Source organism: Pelodiscus sinensis, chromosome 3 (assembly GCF_052426305.1).
Source record: "Pelodiscus sinensis isolate ZL-2025 chromosome 3, ASM5242630v1, whole genome shotgun sequence".
Lineage (NCBI taxonomy): Eukaryota > Metazoa > Chordata > Testudines > Trionychidae > Pelodiscus > Pelodiscus sinensis.
The window spans coordinates 92558434-92574068 of record NC_143054.1 but is presented as its reverse complement, the minus strand read 5'-3'; the positions used below and the strand labels follow the sequence as shown (position 1 = coordinate 92574068).

Here is a 15635-nt window from a genome sequence, read left to right as displayed (position 1 = left end):
TCTTGCAATGCTGCCCCTAGCACTGTACTGGGGGTGGGATCCCTGGTCTGTGCTGGCTCAAGAGTCTGGGGGCAAGGCCTGGGGGCATGAGTCTGTGTGAGGGGAATGCTGGAATCTGAAGGGTGGGAGGCAGTGGGGGAGGTTTGTATATCTTGGGGTACAAGGTAGTGGAGGGTCTTTGTGAGGTGCTATGTGGAGAATGGACAGTGGGGATGGGGTAGGCTTGCCAGATGTCTGGTTTCGAACTGGACAGTCCAGTATTTGAGCTTTCTGTCCAGGAAACTAATTGAGAAAATACCGGGCATAGATGTCTGGTATTTTCTAATTTACTCATGAAAATAATAAAAGCTTATCAGTACCCAACTATGCAGTTGAGAGGGGTGGGGTAGGCGGGGGCAGGATGGAATCTCTGGGGCCAGACTTGCCCATGTGCCCTGCTGGGACCATGTGCGGAACAGGTAGCACTCCGGGATCTGCATGCACCCGGACCAGCCCCATTTCCCCCCCCCCCCCTCCCAACCAGCTCCGCTTCCCAGTAGCCAGTCCCCCCCCCCCCCCCCCCCCAGCCAGCCTCACAACCCCCTCCCGGCCAGCTCTGCTTCTCGTCAGCCAGTGTGCCCCCACCCCCCAAACTCCCCCAGACAGCCCCGCTACTCCCCTCCCTTCTCCCCCCCCGTGACCCCTACCCTCTCCAATCTGAGATCAAGTGTGACCGGTATTTTTTTAACCCATCTGGTAATCCTAGGGTGGGGAGATCTGTGTGTGTTGGAGTGGTGGGGAGTCTCTGCAGGGTACTGGGCAATTGTGGTGGGGTTGAGGGTAGGAGGCACTGTGCAAGGCTAGTGGTGTTCATGGCACTGTGCTTTGTGGGGTGGAAATGTTGGTGTATCAGGTCTGGGGATGTTGGATGGGGCAGGCTGTGTGACATGGCATGGACCCACTCCTACAGGGAAGGGGCACATGGGCAGCACCAGGTGGGATAGGTTGCCCCCATGGTGCTGTGCCCCCATAGTGCTGTGCCCCATTGCTACTGTCCAGTCCCTCTCTCCAAAGACCTTTCTCTCTATGCCATGGTTCATTGCCCCCATAGGGCTCATAAATATATCTGGCCTTCAACAGCCCCTGCCTGGTAGATGACTCCACATGTGGGATGTGTATGCTTATCCTGGATGGACCTCCTGAGCATCAGCCTCCAGAAGTGTGGTTGAGTGTTGTGCCAGAGGGGAGAGAGCGAAAGGGACCCTCCCCCATGAGGGGAGAAGGCTCGGGGCAGTCCTCTCTGGCTCCCTGCCCCAGTGCTGGGGCAGCCTGTCTCTGCATCCTCAAATGCCTCATCCATACCGTAGACTCTCACCCACACTCCAACCCCCTGCAATAGCCCAAAGCCCATACCCCAGACTCCCTCCTGCACTCAAACTCCCTTCCAGCTCCCACAACCCCTCTTACATTCTACCCCAGCCTGGAGCTTATACCCCAAACCTCCTCCCACACCAAACCCTCTCCCTGAGCCTTAAGCAGTTGTGTGTGAGGGGGGGATTTGGCCCTGTTCTGGGCATCACCAAAAATGATACAAGCCTATCATCCCTGACTTCTGGTTGGTAGAGCCTAGAAGCAGATCTCCACTAGTAAATATGTTCCACATGAATACCCTGAACTAACTGCTCGAGTTCCCCCACTTCTGACTATTAGCCATATCCACATCAACAGCTGTATGAAACTACTGACCACACCCAACCATCTGACTGCGATTACATGTACATAATCTTGTTTGTATTAGTGACTGTCATGATCGTGGCACTCAGCACTGGATCCTTCATGTTGCCTGGCAGTAGTATGAAAATGGTGATGGCAAAATTTAACAGGTGCCAGGAGAAGAATCATGGGAGTTTGTTAGTCTGTTCCCCAGTTGCAAAAGTCTGGGATATTTAGGCATCCAGTGCATGAAAAATCAAAGAGGCCAGCATAGAGTGAAGTGACACTGTGAATTAAACCAGGGATCTCAAAAGATCAATACATAAACTGCTCAAGCTTTAACCAGAGAGTCAAACCTCTATAACAATGCACATTTTCTACAGATTGGCATGAAGGACCTGTATAACACATTCACAAGTAGGTTTCAATTGCACCAGGGGATGTCTTTCCAGGATACTTAGTGGTTAATTAACAAAAATGAGCGCTGTATTGATGCGATGAAAAACAAAAATGAGAGCTGTATTGATGCGATGAAAAATAAAGTAATTTAAAGTGGTATAATAGCAGCATAGCCTAGGGAATAAAGCTCTACAGGGGGACTCAGGAGAGCTGAATTCTATCACTTGCCCATTGTGGCAGTCTAAAATAGCAATTAACCATATTAGCTGGTTTTGACTGTTTAATTATTGTTTAGACATTTGGGCTTCTGCTGAATCCCAAGGTCATGGGCCTTCCAGACTCATGAACTTGAGTCAGCTGCCACAAGTATTTAATTGCTGTACACCCCCTTAGGCTATGTCTACACTGCAAGATTTTTGCACAAAAACAGTTGTTTTTTTCACAATAACCTGTGTAGCGTCCACACCTCAAATGTACTTTTGCGCAATGAAATCAAGAGTAAAATGGCAGAGAGGGCTTTTTCTGTTGTAGGTAAACCTCATTTTATGAGGCATAACTCCCTTTTGTGCAAGAGTTCATATGCAAAAAGACAAGTGTGGATGCTCCAGAGGGGTTTCTTGCACAAGAGGGGTTTCCCTATGGGAAAAAGCCACAGGTGTTCTGATGGCCATTCTGTGAATGGCCATGAGCGCTTTCTTGAGCAAGAGCGTCCATGCAGTGTAGACATAGGTGTGGATGTGCTCTTGCATAAGAAGTTTGAGCAAAAACTCTTGCACAAAAGGCTTCTTGTGCAAAAAGCATGTAGTGTGGATGTAGCCTTATATGTCCCTGGGTAACTCATTTCACCTGTATACCTCATGTTTTCCATCTGTAAAATGGGGTTAATTATAGTGCTCTCCTATGTAAACCTCTTTGAGATCTATTGAGGAAAATGCTATCCAAGACCTATGTATTATTCAGCTTTGTAATGTTAACATGTACTTTAGAGCTAAAATAACATGTCCACCTCATGGAGACAAGTGTCTGTTAAGGACTCATGTTTAATGTTGTATTCCTGCCTTGAACTACAATCATTTGATATAACGGTGAACCAGCAGTTCCACTCTTTGCAGAGTGATAAGTCACGTCTAACATCATGTTAGTTGCTATGCCTCCTCAGGGTACTGTCTCACATTGTGAGATAATTGAGTGAGGAGATTTAAAAATAAAATGATGCGTGAGACTGTCGGTGTCCAATTAAATCAGACACAGAAAAGTTTCCTTTACACAAGCAAAACACTGTAAAAATATATAGCAAAATGCCCCCAACCCTCAATCCCAAACAGGGATATTAATACATATAGCAAATTCCCTGTAGGAAATGAGGGAAAGGTGGTGATAAAAAGAAAACTAGCATCCCTGTCGCAAAGGTGCACAACGAACATGTGGAATGTATTTAAGAAAAAACTACTTACAGCTAATTTTTTTTATTTAAGTTGTAAATATTAAAATGAATGAGTGACCAAAATTAAGGGGAGTTTCTACTGAGCCATACTTTGCCTTACATTTTCATACTTTGAAAAGCTTACTCCTGGTCCTGACAATCTCAGGAAAATATTGAGAGTAACCTGAACATAATTCAGTGGGTGGAAGTACCATCAGTGGTAGGGCGTGGGTGTTCCCAGGATATTCTCACTGAGGTTACGTTTACACTACGAGTATTTTTGGCAAAAAATATGCTAAAGAGGGACTCAGTTGCATGAGTCGTGATCTCATTTGCATATTTTCTGCAGATCCGTTTTTGCCTAGGGGTTTTTGCACAAAAGCAAGCAGTGTGGGGCTGTGTCTACACTGCGCTGTTTTGTGCAAGAAATATGCAAATGAGGTGAAATGTGGACTATTGCTGTGCCTCATTTGCATAATTAATGAGCAGCCGCTTTTTTGCACAAGAGGCTTTCCCGGAGAGGCATAAGGATCTTGCGGAAAATAGGTTTTTGTTTGTTTTTTTGGTGCAAAAAAACCCTTTGCGCAAAACCCGCACGTATAAATTATGCAAATGATGCGCAGCAATATGCTAATCTGCGCTTCATTTACATACTCGCAGAGGCTGCAGGGTAATCCGCCTAAAGTTCCCTGGTAGCTGCGTGGCAGCATTTTAACACGTGTCCAAATAATGAGTGGTCCTTAGCCCTCGCTCCTAAGTACGGTGCCACAGGCGGCATCAGTAAAGAGCCTCAGCAGCGTCCCTGCGCTTCTTTCTAACTCGGCCCGTTTCCACACGGTGCTGGGTGCCGGCGGCCCTCTTTCCCCAACGCACCCGGTGCTGGGCGGCGCGCCTGGAGCGGAGCAGCAGGGCCAGGTCAGTGCCTCTCTGGACTGGAGCGAAGGGGCTTGTGCGCCCTCAGTGAACGCCGGAGTGGGGAGTCTCCTCCGCCCCCGGCTACTCCCTTCCGTGGGATGGCTCCGCTCCTTAATTCCCCTGGATCTTGCCATGGCTCGCCTCTGCCCCATGGTCATTACTAATGAACCCTGGCAGTGGAGGTTCCCAAATCCCACCTCCCGGTCCCTGATATTAACCCCCTCGCCGTTTGCGTCTCTCCTCCCCCAGTGTTAACCCCCTGGGGTTTACATTTCTCCTCTGTATCGCGCCCCTTTGGCCCAAAATATTACTATCTGTTTGGGTCTCATTTCTTCCACCAACCCCCTCATATTATCGCACTCCCCCGCCCATCATAGTCGTTGAGTTTGATTATTAACTTCCACCCAGTCCCAGATAATACTGGCCAGTTTGCTTTCTCGTGTCCCTCCCTGGCTATCTGTCTCTAAAATTTCCCTGTGAAGCTTTAGAAAGTGTTTTAGCTTGCTTGTTTGTTCCCCCCCCCCCCCCCCCCCCGCCTTTGATCATGAAAAAGCTATTGTAGATAATGATACCAAAATGTGGTGGTGGGTAGTTGGTTTGGTAGTGTGGTTTTTTTGTATGTTTGTTTTGCCAAGCTGTTTCGAAAACTGTTGTAAAAGTTTATAGAAAGCTGACATGTGACTTGGTAGTGATATAGGAATGTGTAAAGTTCACAGAAAATCAGGCACTTTCATGCACCATTTAAAAAAACCAAACCCATTATTTTGGTTCAAATACATTTGTCACAATCCCAAGACTTGCCATAAATCTCTCTGTGTCTCTTCTCACATCTTTACAAACTTCAGGTTAAAATGAAGTGAGCAGTACATCTCTTCATTATTTAAGGGAGAAAGCTCTTTTAAGAAAAGCTCTAGTTTTCACAAAGTGAATACTATCTGAATAAAATCAAAACGAAAGTTACGCTTCTAATCAAACACTAGACATATATGCAAATTCACAGTCGGGGTCACATGGACAATCTTAACTTGTTAGAGTGGAGTTTTAATCTTAGTGGGCCAAATGCTGTGAATTCTGAAGTAACTGGTGATGGCTTGCTTCTTACTGTCTCAGAATTTTCTCTGGTATGAAGCTGTGTGTAGCCTCATGAGGCTGCTTGTTTTCTGTCTACATAATACAGTACTTTTAAAAGTACAGGCAGTCCCCGGGTTACGTACAAGATAGGGACTGTAGGCTTGTTCTTAAGTTGAATTTGTATGTAAGTCGGAACTGGTACATATTGTAGGGGAAACTCTAGCCAAACATTTCTCCAGAGCTCAGTTTTATTCTCCCACACCTCACTTCCCTCAGTCCTTTATTCTCAAGCTGAGGTGTCTGCTGAGAAAAGCCACTCCGCGTCTCCCTGGTCTGCTTGGGGGGGGAGGAGGGGTGGAGGGCTCTAACTTTGCATCTCCCTGGTCTGCTGGGGGGAAGCAGCTAGTGCGGGGTTGCCTCACCCCGTTTGTAAGTAGGGATCCGATGTAAGTCGGATCCATGTAACCCGGGGACTGCCTGTTTTCAGACTCTAATCCTTTTAAATGCTAAGCTTTGCTGATTACCCTGTTTAGGAGCTCTTGTCACAATATAATACCTGTATCGCTTGTTGAATTGCTATTTCACATACATATTAAAAGCATAACCGATATCTTTTGAAGAAGGAGGGTTTGATAAGGATTGTAAAGCGTTTGCAGACTGTAGACCAGTGGTGGGAAACCGGTGGCCTGCAGTCCAGACATACACCAGTCATCAAGTTAAATAACTGGTCAGCCATCAGACAGGTTTTTTTACTGGGTGTCAGTTAGGGATGTATGCATATCAGGTAGTCAAGTAGTGGCTTGACTAGGCACTCCCCTCCCCTGCCTTGCTGCCTGTCAGGCAGTAGGGGGAGCAGAAGCCTGCTTAAAAGCACAATCTCTAGAGGCAGGGGAGGCAGATGTATAGCAGGGGATCATCATAATTGTCCATTTTGGCCTTAACTATTATTCCATGAACTAAGAATAAAAAAATGGCCATTCTGAGTCAGACCAACGGTCCATGAAGCTTACTGTTATGTCTTCCAACAATGGCCAATGCCAGGTACTTCAAAGAGAATTACAGAACAAGGCAACTATCAAGCAATCCAGCCCATTTGTCCTCTCTCAGCTTCTGGCAGTCAGAGGCTAGGGATAGACCATGTGGTTCCATCAATGACCATCTTGGTTAACAAGATGGTGGGTCCAAATTTTATTAAACTTTGTGGGGATTTGCAGGTAGGTGAGCTGTCCTCTCTAAATATCACAAACTAATTTAACAGATAGCCATGAGCTAGGAAACCCCCTTATGTACTCCCTGCAACCCCCCACAAAATACTACAAAATTTGGACCTGCCAGCTTGTCAGTAACGGGGGGGGGCAGCGTATAACTGTTTTTAGAAGTGTGGAAACAAACTAAAATATGTAAAACAATGGCAAAAACTAAAGCTTTAAAATAACTAAAATAAAAGTCATAGAATTTCATCAAGTGATTTAAGTTTGACTTCTGATGGAGCAATAGCATGTTTTATCCTATCTGTAAAGATAGTTCTTTGTCTCTACATAAATTGTTCAAATGCTTAATTACCTTTTATGGTTCACTTCAGAAAGTTGTCCACATAAGATAGTGTTGTACCAATGACAAAAAATAGGAGATACAATTGGAGAGTAGGGACATATTTGAAAAGCAAGGGTCATATTCCTGTTTGGCCCTGTTGTGTCATATCTTCTACCTGAACTGGCATTGCTTAAGATGAAACTTCTGGTCTTGAATAACAGGAAGAACTGTATCTGCTCCAGGGTACCTTTTCGCCCATCCTTTTGGCTTTCTTCCTTTCATCTCTGTCGCCACTCTATTTTCTGCCCCTTACCAATACTGCTAAAAGCGCTCCCTTCCATCAGAAGTTCTACCTGCCAGAACTAACATCAGATATTATAAACATAAAGGCAAGTCCACATAAACAAGGGGTCTATAAAGACCCCCATACTACTCACAGCTTAGCATTCCCTTCCAACAATAGTATGTCCTTCCACTGATCCACCTTGCATATCTTCTCAGGGTATTCAGTCACAGGATCTAGGAGCCTTCAAGATAAATAAGAGCATGAAGTAGCGGTCCTCTCAAGGAACAGGAAATGCTGAAAGGCATTTTTTTTTCCTGTGCCTGTGAAGGTATCGGGTATTATTTGCTCCCTTCCTCCATATGCCAGGAAAGAAGAGCTGAGATGAGGATATGCCCAAGAGAAGACCATTGGAGATTTTTTTTCTCCTCACCACATGGAACAAAAGGGAAGCTGGACCAGTGGTTACTGGCAGGCCCATCACTCTTTTGACAGCATCTAGTAATATTGCAAACAGTTCCCCAGTAGCACAGTGTGTCAGGCTGTTGATCTGGGAGAAAGAAATTGGGATTGCAGGCCCACGACAAATATGATGGTCATAAATCAAAGCTTTCAGCCTCCCATGTGGTCTTGGAGCATGGAATTGCCTGGTTTAGAGAAAGAATGTTGGACATATTACTGGAGTTTCTCTATTTGTCTTTTTTGAAAAATACTGCTATATTTTTAATTTTTACCTGGACAGTTACCAGAGACATTCAGAAAAACAAGTGGTCCTGTAGCACCTTAGATATTTATATGGGTGTGTATATATAGTGGGTTTTTCCCACAAAAGATCATGATAACAAATATTATGTATATTAGTAGTTTCAAAAGTGCTTTAGGTCTACTCATTGGGTCTTTTTTTAAATGTTACAGACTAACACGGCTACCCGCCTTGAGACTCAGACTTTCAGAAAAGCACTGCTCTGATATTGAACTTAAATGTCAACACTGGGTATGAGTTCATATGAATCCATGTCTTGAAAGGCCAGGAAAAACCAAAACCCTAAAAACTATGGAGTAAGTCATTACTGATAACTATCACTACTATATGTGTAGACATATAACAGTGATTACTGGCAATATACCAGAGTGCTAGCAAATTTAAAATATGCTAAAAATACAAATAGGCTACAATGCTAGTCACTTCCATGTTGACCATTGGTGGGGTGTCTTCTACAGAAAAGTTTGTCACTGACAAAGTTATTGTATAAATTGTGGTGAAAATTATATTGGAGTGTAGCACATCTTGTTTTAATAGACTATACTTCCACTAACAAAGTCCTATCTCACATACTCTTATGTCCCCCACCATTCTGAGTACCTCTCAGTCTTTAAAGTACTTGTATCACAGCACAGCTGTGGGATGGTATTATCACCCTTTTACAGATGGGGGAACTGAGACACAGCAAGGCAGATTAGGGACTTCGCCTATAATCCGTGGTAGAGCGGGAAGTGAACCATGGTCTTACTTTCTAGGCTGCTGCCATGCCCATTAGGTCAATCTGTCGTCTTGGCCAGTATGTTTTATGCAGTTGTGTTTATAATTCAAGGATTTAGCCATTTTACTTGTTTGATTTAACACAGAATATTTATAATTAAATGATCCAAACAGCATTTAAGAATGGCCGTACTGGGTCAGACCAAAAGTCCATCTACCCCAGTATCCTGTCTGCCGACAGTGGTCAATACCAAATGTCCCAGAAGGAGGGAACACAACAGGTAATCCTCACAAGATCCCTCCCCTGTCACCCGTTTCCAGACAAACAGAGTCTTGGGGACACCATTCCTACCCATCCTGGATAATATTTATATTATATTTGCTCCACTCTGTTGGACCTTTGACAGAAGCAACCTGCAAAAAATCAATTCCAACCATTCCACAAGCTGCAAGTGCTCCACACTAAGTGAAATTTTGCTCTTTGTTTGTTGATCAACAAAAATCACTCTGGTGTGAAAGAGCTAAATGCTTAAATGCCATGCTTGTCCTAAGTGGTCATCTGAGAGAGTTTTTTAACAGCTCATTTTTCATTGAATTAAAAAAAGTTGTACAGTGACCAGTATTACAGAAGATGGTGAAAAATAATTCCATGACACTACCTTGTCTTGTATGAGTCATTAGTCATGACTCATGATCAGCAGTCAGTGATGTCCAATTTGTTTTCTAATCTTTCATTCACTGATGCTCTTTATTGCCATAGTAATAATAGTAATAAAACAGACTGTTAATGCATACAGCCACATAGAATTTAAACTGATGGTTTTTTCCTGAAATTTCCATATTTTGAGTCTATTTTGCTCTTCACTTGCCAAATTTAAGAAATATGAAAAGTGACCATACAAGAATTTTATAGCAAGTTAAGCTAATAAAAAGAAACCTTCTTTTTATTTTTATTTTATTTATTTATTTTTGCATTTTGCTTTGGAGCCAGTCACTGCCTGCACTCACAATTCAATGTATGTCTTTTGTGGTGACTGAAACTGAGGGACAAATAGTACTGCTTTAAATCAAACAAAATAAAGGAAAGCACAATGTAAGCTATCCCACACAGCTCTAACACACCTCAAAGCTATCCTGTTTCATTCCTGCTTTTCTAGTCTGTCCTATCTTGAGCAGAGACTAGCAGCTTTTCAATAGCTCTTTTTTTGTGGTTAGCATGCCCAGTACAGTATAGACTACAGAAGGCTCAGAAAATTAACCTATTTTCATTTGTGAATTCAGGTTGCCATAATGGAAAAACTTGAGAATGAATCTACTTTGTCGCTAACTTACCTCTGGGTTATTTCTTCTTCTTCTGCTTCACCATCTTTTTATGGCAGTCCTAAAAGGGCTATTGTGCTAGGTTCTGTGCAAAGAGTAAATATCTCTATCTAAAAGATCAGACAGAGAAGCAACTTAATTAAAATCAACAGCTTTGGAAATCTGTTCAGTCGATACTTGGAGCAGAAAAACAAATTTAAAAATTTTCAAAAGCGATGGTTGGAATGTTGTGGGTAGAAGGAGGTGTCTGATTAAACAGAGCTTAGAATTATAAACAGTATAAAACATTGATCTCAGAATAACCAAATGAATTAATTTGTATACCAACTTGGTACCTTTTTTACAAAAGCACATTCTCATTCCCTCTCTTTTTGTTATAATCTATCTAGAAGATTTAACCTGCATTGCTCGGGCCTCATAGGGCAGGGGATATGTGAGGTACAGGAATCAGGGCAGGGGTTCGGGCATGGGGGGGTGCAGGTGTCAGCATTGGGGTGAAAGGGGGTTCAGGGTAGGAGGAGTCAGGGCAGCAGAGTTATGGGGAAGCTCAGGGCAGGGGATGGAGCCAGTTGCTGGCTGCTCCCAGGGGGCCCACCCAAAGCGGTGGAGGCTGCACTATGACTTTTTGGGGACTATTTCATTTTATTGAAGGAATGAACTGGGTCTGAAAGGGAGAAAACCACCTAAGAGGTGATCCTTTTCCATTGTGTTTCTCTTTTCAGAAATGTCAATCTCTATTTGGAAAGGTTTACTCCAAACGACAAAGAGTAGACTGTTCGTGCAAAGAGGTGTGTCGCTTTATAATGGCACCCATGGCTTTGAGGAAGAAGAGATAAAGAAAAAACTTCAGCAGTTTGGTGGTGGAGCCATCAACCTTTCTAAAGAAGACAATGGCATTGGAGTCCTCACCTTAAACAACCCAAAGCTAATGAATGCATTCACAGGTACTGACAACTTATGATGTTTTTGTTTGTTTTGCAGTTTTGGGGGTCTAATTAACTTTGATCTTGTTTCTGTTGGATTGGGAGTGCCAGGTGGAGTTGGTAGCCTGTTACATACAAGAGGTAAAGCTAAGTGATCTAGTGGTCCCTTCGAGTCTTAAACTATATGGCTCTATGGAAAAATTGCGCCCATAACTCTGTCATGCTTAAAAATAAAAAATCATTGCTGTTGAGTAGTGATACTTGTTAGGGATGGTCTTTATGCTATTTAGTCCTGCCATGAGTGCAGGTAACTGAACTTGATTACCTCTCAAGTTTCCTTCCAGTTCTAGTATTCTGTGACTGCTGTTCAGCACAGTAACTCCATACGAAACATTAAACACAAAAAACTTTAGATACTGAAAAAGGCCATCTATCAGAACACGCTAGCCCTTTTTTCAGTCGGCTCAATCCTGCCCCCCACTCTTTATTCGTTGTTCCTTTTGTACATCCCAGTTACTCTAGAAGCAAATAAATATAATTGTGTCTTTGAACTCAAAACATCTTTTTCAAATGTATGATGCCTATATTGTAAATTGGAGCATTGAGGTAAAAAAAGGACTTGAACACTATTCCTATAACTTGCTTTCTGCTCTCTCACTCATCAGTTTATAGTGTTGCCTTTCCTACCACATATACCGAACCTATCCATCCTTTTTTGTTCCATCAGGATGACCCTTTACACGTCAACTTATCTACTAATGGATGAACATTCTCAGTCCAGTTAGAAACATTCTAAGAATTTTTTCATCCATCCTTATCTGTCTGCCCAAGCTGGATTGTAGAGCTCTGGGTTATCCCATGATGAACTTTCTAGTTGGGCAAATTAATTGCAGTTTATACTTATTATTCTTAGATTAGTTTAAAAAGGCATTTTAAGTCTAAAACCTATATTATCAAAATCTCTAGCTTCCATAAGTCAGTAGCTACAACAAATAAGGAATTATACCCATAGTATGTCTGACATCACGTGAAAAGTGCTGTCTGTGTATTTACTGGATCAGTTTAACTATATTTAGGAACAAGACATTCTAGGAGCAATACTCTAGTGCCATGGTCACCAACCCGTGATCGTGATTGACTGGTCAATCCTGGGGGGCTTTCGGGATTAGATTCCCAGTGTAGATGGGCCAAATGTTGGAAGAAATTTTTCCGACAGAAGGATATTAAAAAAAAAAGCGGAAGTGTAGCCGTACCCTGAGAATGTATAAGGAACAAGGATAGCAAGTGATGGAGAGAAGGGGAACAGAGAGGGCGGGGTCTCAAGGAACGGGTGGGGCTTTGGGGAAGGGATGGGGTAGATCTTGGCTTGTCCTGACACTTACACACCACCCAAGACTGCTTTTTAAGGTTTGGAGACCACTGCTTTAGTGAATAACAGGGAACTGGGTTAAAGACTTGTGGGCTTTAGTGTAATCCCTGTCATTGAGTTGCTTTGTGACCCTGTGTCATTAAGCTTCTGTCTGAATTCCCTACATTTAAAATGGGAATATAAATCCTTACTTACTATATATATATCCCTTCTCTCACATGCATGTCCCAGGAAAAATGTATACACATGCCAAAAAAGTCATGTGAACATTCTAAAGGTGGCCCACATCACTGCAGAAACAATAGCAACAGTCATAATATTGGGAATGCCTGGGTGCTGCTGATGCATCTCAACCAGCAGATGCATGTGATAGAACTAAAAAATGAAGATAAAGTTGGGAAATTCCAGCTTTAAGGTTGCACAGGCAACCTTAATTCGTGTCTGGATCCTGACAAGGACATTCAGGACTAATGGTCAGGGCAGTGTCAAACCTGAGGCTGAGATTAGTGAAGGGGTTAGTGGTCCAGTACCAGACTGAGGTTGGTATGAAGGGTCAGAGTCCAAGTCAGGTTTCAGGATCTGGGTCAGGAAGTGATACAAATCTAGTCGAGGTCAAAACCAGGAGTTAAGAGCAGAAAGCAGGAATGATCATAGCAGTTACAGAAGATGTACCCTGTGGCCTGAACACTTCGTGGAACACCTGTTGGGGTTCTATAAGGCAGGGAGTCAATCTTGTCAGACCCCTGGAGGCAAGACTTGTCGTTTGTGTATGCAGGTAGCAATGGATAATGGAGTGAGAGCTGACTGCTGCTGCTAGGTTGGCAGTGTGAAGGTGCTTGCTGTCTGGCAGCTCTGTAGCCCTAGCTCTAGGACCTGGTGAGCCTTACGTTTCAGTCCCCTTATATGTATGTGTGCTGTTGTAGACTCTATAACACAATCATGCTGTATTTTCCACAAGATTCATGCATCGCTTACAACATCCAGGACATAGAAGGGGGCTGAATTAAGGTTGTATGAGTACCCATAAATCTGGCATTTGTTAGCATTTGTTTCTCTTAATTTTTATATGCAATATATCAATATAAGCATGTTATGTTTGTTTTTAGCCAATTTAATGCGCATGAATGGTTCTAGGCTGACAGCCCTGGAAATATGTATTCATCCACTAAACAGGTGTAGCACAGGGGCAGGGGTCAGTTAGAAAGCTTCCAACACCAGTGTGTCTTGAAATCTTTACCTTGAGGTAAAGAGGTTACTTCTAGCAGGTGAAATGACAGTTAATTCATTCTGTGTTAATATAGTCCTTTGCCTTCAGCTGAGTGGAATATGTTATTGCAGCACTTCAATTCACTAGCTGTTTGTTGATCACTGCAGTGTATTATTATAATAGTCAGGACTGGCTGTTCTACCTATTATTAAGTTTGTCCAACACTCCCCATTATATGACTGGTTTGGGTTGCTTGTAATTTTCCTTGTCAGCCTCAGGCTGAATTATTGTTGTTGTTGTTATTTTATTATTTTATTTATTTTTAAATGAATTTTTTTAAATGCAGTCAAAACAATTCATTTGTTTCCGAAAAATGAGGCTAGGGAAAACATTGTTTTTTCCATGTTAAGTTTTGGACTTTTTTCCTTGAAAAACTGTCATGACCCCATGCTTTTGAGCAGTGGGACTTGAAATATAAAGGAGGATGACCTTTGTGTCAGGGCGTGCTTTTTGGTGTGCCTGCTAAAATCCAACCAAATATGTCTGAATTATAAGCATAAAATGAGTTTGCAAATGCTCAATAGGGATTTCTTAGATTTTTTTTTTTTTTTTTTTTTTTTTTTTTTTTTTTTTTTTTTTTTTTTAAGCAACTAAATTTCCCAAAGATTCTGTCCACCCTGGGCTTGCTCCAGCCTGCAGATGAGAAGAACTTCCCATGCAATTTCAGCTCTGGGTAGTAGGCCATGCCAGATCTGGGCATCTGAACTGAGGACAAGAGAGCCTTTCTCTTAGATGCTGTCAGTGAAGCCCTTCTCTGCCTCAGCAGCCTGCAAGTGGCAGCTGCACGATTCAGATGCCAGGGACAAAAAATAGAGCTGTGGAGGGAAACTAAGAGCTGGTGGCTGGGATAAGAGAGGGCATGGGAAACTGCGACTTGGAGCTAGTGTTGGAAGGGTGGGACTGGCTTAATTGGAAACTGGGACTTTGGAGCCAAGGAGGGAAATAGGGTTTGGGAGTTAGTAGGTCGGGGAAAACTGAAATCATCTTAGAAGCTGGAGGGAGATTGGGACTGGCTGAGCAAGGAAATGTGCTGAGTGGGTGGGGACACAAGTAGAACTGAGACTGCCTGGACAGAGACAAAGTCAAGATACCATGGAGGGAGTAGGGAATACTTGGATTGCACAAGGAGGCAAGGGGAAGAGAGTGAGTCCAAAAGGAACCAGCGGCCATGAAGATTGTGCGTGGGAGTCTGCAATTGGAGGCTATGGTGGGCAGGAGAAAAAGATAAAATGAGAATCTGAGAGGGACAAACTGATTGGCTGGGAAAGGAAATGGGACAAAGATCTAGGATAGAGAAGAAAATTGGGAATGGCTGGACAAGTGGACTGGGATGAGAAGCCTGCGGAATGGAAACTCCGCTTAGCTAAGTGAAGAGAATGGAACTAAGGTGAGGAATTGCAGATGGGAAAAAGACAACACTGGGAGAGGAGCTGCAAGAAAACACACCCCTTCAGAGGCTAGAATGAAATCCTAGATTCCAGTGTATTGCCATTCCTCTTGTATCAGCAGATACCCAGGAAAGCCATTGTTTTATCTCCTATGCTGGCCCACATGGGATGACAACCTATTACTATTGCTATCAGTTGCTCAGTTAGCACAAGTGACTTGTAGAGATTTGGGTCATGGATCTAAAGGTTCCAGTCCCTCTGACTCACGTTAGTAGTAATGTGATGCCAATTGATACAGTTTCTGTTTTTCCCCTCCATTTGCATTTTTAAAAATGTAGGAAATTATACACACACCTACATTGATAAGGTTGCAAAATCAAGCATTGAAAAGTTATGAAATGCCAGAATTATGTTTCTGTGGATACTTAATTTTGGTCCCATTATGCATATGGATTATGATGCAATCTTTGATATGTGCTCAAATATTCTTTTCAAAATTTAATTCCAGTTTGGCATATGTGTATACTTATTATATTAGTACATAGCGTCCTCAAGAAATCACTACCCATTGT

The 15635-nt window shown here is 43.0% G+C and overlaps 1 protein-coding gene across 5 annotated transcripts in view; it reads left to right on the top strand.

The window, feature by feature from the left end:
- Window positions 1–15635, top strand: part of ECHDC1 (ethylmalonyl-CoA decarboxylase 1) — a 56373-nt gene that overhangs the window by 16137 nt on the left and 24601 nt on the right. For 2 of the 5 annotated variants that reach the window (XM_075924125.2, XM_075924128.2), the window contains exon 2: window positions 10839–11060. In XM_075924125.2, the coding sequence (XP_075780240.2) occupies window positions 10839–11060 (222 nt within the window). Of the gene's footprint in view, window positions 1–4182; window positions 4430–8231; window positions 8376–10838; window positions 11061–15635 lie in introns of those variants that run through there. The other 3 variants (XM_075924126.2, XM_006139429.5, XM_089777249.1) reach the window with 3 other exon arrangements.